This window comes from Monosiga brevicollis, genomic scaffold, assembly GCF_000002865.3.
Source record: "Monosiga brevicollis MX1 MONBRscaffold_3 genomic scaffold, whole genome shotgun sequence".
In the NCBI taxonomy this organism is placed as follows: domain Eukaryota; class Choanoflagellata; order Craspedida; family Salpingoecidae; genus Monosiga; species Monosiga brevicollis.
In genome coordinates, this window is record NW_001865040.1 from 2,194,788 (window position 1) to 2,200,664 (window position 5,877).

The window sequence follows — 5,877 nt, forward strand, 5'->3', positions numbered from 1 at the left end:
AGCGCGCTTCAACCGAGGAGCGAGGGGGCTAACTTACGCATCAAGGACTTGCTTAATCTCGTCAATGTCGGCTGAGTCGCCGTCAAGATTGCGGTGAATGCTACTGATGAGTTTCTGCCATTCAGGCGAGGCGGTTTGCTGCTCCATTGCGACGGGGTTGGAGCTGGGCGCAGCCATGGTCGTCGGCACACTCACGTACAAGTCCACCACCAGTGCGATGCCAATTGAGGTCAATCGCTCGCTCAGACACCAAGAACAACTAGCACAAGGCGACACCGAAAGCCCCAAAAGACAGAGGAGCAGAGCACAGCGAGAGAGAGAGAGAGAGAGAGAGAGAGAGAGAGAGAGAGAGAGAGAGAGAGAGAGAGAGAGAGAGAGAGAGAGAGAGAGAGAGAGAGAGGGCAGCGAGGGTCAACTTGAAAAATCACCAAAAAAAGATCAAAGATGCTGTTGCTGTCTTACAGTAAAAGCCAACCTTACGTTGCGGTCGTTTGCAAGAGAATAAGCTTGTACCAATGACGCACCACAAGCGAACGAAGAAAGAAAGCAACAACCAGAAGGGGGAGCAGAGGGAGAAGAGGGGGCAGTGAGGGGGGCCACCACCACCACCACCCTTAACAAGAAGAGCAGGAGTGGGACATCAGATTCCTCGTTGGCCATGGTCTGACAAGCTGATAACGTTGAGATCGGTGCCGTCTTGCGGCATCTTGTCCTGCTTGCGTGGTGCGGACGCCTTGCGTCAAGCTCCTGCAGAAACATCACATATGTAACGTGCGGCGCCGCAGCACGGCAAATCGGCCGAAGAATTCAGAATGCCCATCCAAAAGTAAAATACTACATAGAAATAGAGACAAGTAATTTACTTATACAAAATAAAAAGTGAAATACTTTCGCTACACCCTCGCATGGCATGACAGTAAAAGTCTCACAAATATTACACTTCCGCCCACGTACGGTTACAACACATGCAGAGTTGCTTTCTCTCTCTCTCTCTCTTTCATTTCTCTCTCTCTGTCTCTGTCTTCTCTTGGTACTGGCGACCGCTCCCTGCTCCCTGCTCCCTGCTCCCTGCTCCCTGCGACCTCTTGCTTTGTCTGTGTCTGCCGACAGCTTCAGCGGCGACACAGCTAATGCACAGGGCTTGGTGCGCCCCATCTACCTTGCCTCTCATCTTCTCTTTTTTTTTCCTTCGCTCTGCCTTGAAATAGGTTCATCTTTTCGCCGTCAACGCGTCCAAGCTGACCAGCTCTCGAGGCTTTGCTCACGCCTCTGGGCAGCCAGTTTCGAGATTTGGTCCCATCCTGGCCAGCGCTCTCGCCCCATCATCATTCACCTTCAACGTCAGGTCAGCTAGTCCCCTCCTCGTCTCTTCTTCAGCCCTTTGTTGAATGCCAATCCTCACAAGCCTTGAAAAATTTGCTGCAGCACAACCCTTCAGCATGGCCGAATCCCGCGTGGACATTGACGCGTATGTCCGCGTCACCCCCGTTCTCTCGTCCCGCACACCCTCGTTTTTCTCATTGCATCCACATCTCGCTCTTGACTCGCATGTCTCCAGAGCCGACCCTCTGCCTTTGAACCGTACCAGCTCCTTCGGCCAAAAAGAACCCCGTCCCTCTTTTCGTGCCGTCTTCACGCACGGTGCGCCCCCCCCCGCCCCCACGTCTCGGCACTCCAGCCCGCTTGTTGTATCCCAAACCGCGCAAGTGCTTGTGCCCCCGGCTCAGGTTACCCTGTCCTGCTCGTTTGCTGACATCAATGCTATACAGGACGGCCTCCGTGGTATCGCTTGGATGGCCATCAAGAAAAGGCCCTTGTCATTGGTGCGGCCCATTGCTCCTGGCGCCGTCTACCGTGACCGCATGCCCGCTTGAGGGACGGACGCCCAAATGCTCCCTTGATATGTCCGTCTCACTTTCTCTCCTGCTTCCCACCGGCTCTCGTCTGCTAGGCGTGTGTGGTGGCAGCGCCAGCGGTAAAACCACGTTGGCCAACCGCATCATCGAGTGCCTCAACATCCGCTGGGTCTGCCTTCTCTCCATGGATAGCTTTTACAAGGCAAGTGTCTCAGCTCGCACCATCCTGGCAAAGCCAATGCGCTTTTGACCCACGTGCCCTCTTTTGTCACCTTATCCAACTTGCTTGTTTCACTGTCTCTCATCTCTTTTTCTGCTCGCGACCAGGTTTTGAACGAGGAGGAACACGCCCGCGCAGCCAAAAGCAACTACGATTTCGATTGCCCCGAGGCTTTTGATATCGATCTACTTGTGGAAACTCTCAAGGAGCTCAAGGCCGGCCGTTCCGTTGAAGTGCCGACCTACAACTTTGTCACTCACTCGCGTGAGCCCGGCTATACCATGTATGGCGCCAACGTGATCGTTTTTGAGGTGAGCAGCTCACCGTGCTCGCCTCCACTTGATGCTCATCACCCACATCACCCACATCAGCCCTTTTTGATCCCTTTGAAAACTTTTTTTGCCCCATCTGTGCCTTGTCCGCCTGCTTCCTCATATCCACCGCATCACATCTTCGTCGCTGACGCATTGCCAGGGTATCATGGCCTACTGCGATCAACGTGTGCGCGACCTCTTGGACGTCAAAATCTTTGTTACAGAAGACGCCGACGTTCGCCTAGCTCGCCGGTTGGTCCCACATCTCAGAATGCTGCCCTAGGACAGGTTGCTGGGTGATTGTTTTCTTATCTGGTTCTTGGCATGTGCGTGGGACAGCCTGCTGCGTGACACCAACGAGCGTGGGCGCGAGGTGAAGGGCTCCATTACGCAGTACAATCGCTTTGTGTATCCAGCTTTCAAAAATCACATTGAGCCGACCATGCAGTTTGCTGACCTCGTCATCCCTCGCGGTCCGTACACCCCCTTTCTGTGTTTTGGTTTTCTCCCTTACCACCTGTTGCTTCAGTCCTCACTCCACAAGTGGCGCATAGGTGTCTCCAACCCTGTTGCATTGGACCTTATTATTACCAAGGTCAAGGAGGGACTCGCCAGTCGCGGCCATGATCTCAGGTTTGTGGCAAAAGTTTGAAGAGACAGCATATTGCTTGCCAAGATCTGGCGTTTCCTTTCCATGCACATTTCCACGCTTTATACCACTGGCATTCATCGCCATTTGGTGGTTTTATGTGTACGGATAGAGGCATGGCAGCTCGTGATGGTGATATGGAAGACCCTTCTTCTCTCCATTACGTGCCCGCTTCCGACCAACTTCACGGTCTTATGACCACCATTCGTGATCGCGACTCTGTACGTCTACGCTCCCTGCAACCCCCGTGCCCGGCACTCAGGACCGAGAAACTTGTGTGCTTAAACTCGGGTGTCTTCCCTTCACAAAACTTTATTTATCCACCTTGTTCGGTGTCCGTATGTTGCAGTCACGCGATGACTTTGTTTTCTCGACTAATCGGGTGCTGCGCCTGACGGTCGAGCATGCGTTGTCACTCTGCCCTTTTGAGGATGTGGTTGTCGAGACGGCTGTCGGCACCTACCTCGGTCGCCGAAGGACCCATCAGGTACGCTTGCAACCGTCAAGAATGGTAAACTAGGAGAAGGATGCACTGTTTATCAAACTTTGTGCTTTTCTTTGGATGATTAGATCACGGGCGTGTCCATCGTGCGTGCCGGCATGAGCTTTGAAGAACCCCTGCGCCAATGTGTGCGCGACGTTAACATTGGTCAAATTCTGATCCAGACAAACCTCACCACAGGCCAGCCCGAAGTCTGTACTTGCCTCCGCTTGATTTGTTCTGGTTGGGGCCTGGCTTGGCCCGGCCTGGCTAGAACGGCCAGTGTTATCTTCTCGTTGTTCGTGGGGCCGCCGCTCACCCACACCTGCACGGCAGTTTTTCCACAAAGTGCTGCCCAATGGCATCTCCAATCACAAGGTCATGCTCATGGATGCCACGCTGGCCACTGGTGCTTCTGGTCAGTCCCGCCTCTGTCACACCGATTGGGGGTTCAATCCATTCTTTGGTCACATACCGTCCACTCATGCCACGTCTTTGTTGGTAGCCATGATGGCTATTCGTGTGCTCATGGATCATCACGTGCCGGAGGAGAACATTATCCTGGTGGTCTTGATGGCCGCCTCCATGGGTGTGGCCCAAGTGGCGTATGCCTTTCCAAAGGTGCAAATTGTTGTGGCTGCCATGGATCGTGTTGTCGACAACCAGTTTCGCATTCATCCCGGGCTCGGGAATTTCGGTACGGGCAACCCAGGACCTCCCGCATCGTCGCTGTAGTGTATCGCGAAGCTCAGGTCTCTCATTTCCTCATTTCCATGCCAACTTGCCATCGATCGCAGGCGACCGTTTCTACGGCACCGAGCATCTTGGAGACCGCACTACCACCTCGCCAACCTAAGAAAATGTCCTTTTGCAGATGTGCCTGTGCGTGGTGCCCCCTCTCCTTTGGCGTGCCACTCGCCAGGGCGTTGCCGCGCCATCCCATCCCAGCCATCAACCACTAGAGGGCTAATGGCTTTGGACTGGTTTGAGTGTCCACCTTGAGAGGGGTAGAGTAATTTTTTTTCCCCCCATTTTTCATTTTGTGTATTCATGTGGTTCTTGTGCGCTCTCCTGCGAACTGCCGGGATTGCAATTTGAGAGTGGATTGGGAGGGTGACTGGGAAGCGCAGGTCAGCGGGCATGTTGTGGTGTCGTTTGACTGCAAACGCCCGTGCGAGTATGTTTCCTGCCGCCCCAAGCATCGTCCTTTGCCGAATCTTTGACCAATTTTATCTTCAATGTGGGGTCTGAATTTCTAGCATGTATTACGTTTGCGCCTGGTTCATAAAACGCTCAAGGGTGAGGCACCAAACGACAAGCGAGCGGATAATCATGTTGAGCAGATGGGAGCAAGCTTCGCGGGGCACAGCCTCGGCCACGAGGCTTGTTCTCAATGGCACTCGGGTGTGCAAGTCAGGTCAAGGCCTCTCAGCTGGAGCCGCCTGGGTACTTTGAGCGGTCGCCTGTCGTGTAGCAACGTAGACGACTCCATTGCGATCAATCTCGCGTTGCAAGCGTGCCACAAGCTCGCCCTCGGTCAGGGTCTCAGGCTGAGTCTTAACAGAATCGAGCCAAGCATAAGTGGGCGCGGCTTTATCTGCCCCTGCCTTGATCGGGGGCAGCTGTTGTGGGGCGGTGCTTGCAGTCGACGCAGGGTGCTGAAGTGGCACGACGGCCAGCCAATGGCGACCTTGTGCCAGGCGAAACATGCGCAGTACAGACGCTGCACGTGACTGTGACCGGCATAGATAGCACATTGCGTTCAAGATTCGAGGTTAGCACGGTACGACGCAAAGCGCCTTGTTCAGAGGCCAAACGACTTACCCGCGACTTGAGATTGAGCATCAAGCCATAGAAATTTGGAACATGCAGCTCACTCGCCGAAAAGCTATACGCGCGCGCGTGTGTGCAGAGAAAGGGAGATGTGTGAGAGAGAGATGTGCGATAGAGGAAGAGAGAGGGAGAGAGAGGGAGAGAGAGGGAGAGAGAAGGAGAGAGAAGGAGAGAGAAGGAGAGGAAGACAGGGAGAGAGAAGGAGAGATAGATGGCTATTCAGCCGGCAGACTCAAAAGGTTGGGGCGGCAGATGAAAAGGGACAGCCACAGGCCATGAACCTTACGCTTGGCGATTGTCATGTTGTCGTAGCTCAATGTTCATCTGTCCATGCACAAGTCAGGGCCAAGGTCAAGGGACATGACACCAATCGGTGGCTCTTGGCAGTCCAGCCCGTTTGTGGGAGAGCAGGCGAGGCAGAGGCAGAGGCAGAGGCAGAAGGGCCATGTTTTTTTTTTTTCTTTCTTGAGGTGCGAGCATCGTCAGCGGGCGGGGGGGGGGGGGGGGGGGGGGGGGGGGGGGTT

At 54.3% G+C, this 5,877-nt stretch overlaps 3 protein-coding genes across 3 annotated transcripts in view; 1 reads left to right on the top strand and 2 right to left on the bottom strand.

Annotated features, from left to right (window-relative positions):
* MONBRDRAFT_31344 (uncharacterized protein) overlaps positions 1-660 on the bottom strand; it is a gene marked incomplete at its 5' end in the record, with an annotated part of 1,682 nt that extends 1,022 nt beyond the window's left edge. Inside the window, 3 exons of the mRNA XM_001743461.1 lie at positions 38-163; positions 277-415; positions 525-660. Of these exons, the coding sequence (XP_001743513.1) occupies positions 38-163; positions 277-415; positions 525-660 (401 nt within the window). The remainder of the gene's footprint in view (positions 1-37; positions 164-276; positions 416-524) is intronic.
* A 358-nt stretch (positions 661-1,018) lies between these two features.
* Positions 1,019-4,765, top strand: MONBRDRAFT_17791 (uncharacterized protein). Its single transcript, XM_001743140.1, has 16 exons — positions 1,019-1,030; positions 1,209-1,345; positions 1,426-1,468; positions 1,559-1,641; positions 1,770-1,823; positions 1,952-2,064; positions 2,184-2,387; positions 2,551-2,642; positions 2,730-2,863; positions 2,945-3,023; positions 3,152-3,260; positions 3,389-3,526; positions 3,610-3,732; positions 3,857-3,938; positions 4,026-4,217; positions 4,318-4,765. Exons 3-16 carry the CDS (start codon positions 1,440-1,442, stop codon positions 4,374-4,376), a joined length of 1,491 nt encoding a protein of 496 aa, XP_001743192.1. The 5' UTR covers positions 1,019-1,030; positions 1,209-1,345; positions 1,426-1,439; the 3' UTR covers positions 4,377-4,765.
* Positions 4,745-5,877, bottom strand: part of MONBRDRAFT_31347 (uncharacterized protein) — a 1,799-nt gene continuing 666 nt past the window's right edge. The window contains exons 4-5 of the mRNA XM_001743462.1: positions 5,345-5,408; positions 4,745-5,253 (exon numbers count right to left, since the gene is read on the bottom strand). Coding sequence (XP_001743514.1) covers positions 4,939-5,253; positions 5,345-5,408 — 379 coding nt within the window. The 3' untranslated portion in view covers positions 4,745-4,938. The remainder of the gene's footprint in view (positions 5,254-5,344; positions 5,409-5,877) is intronic.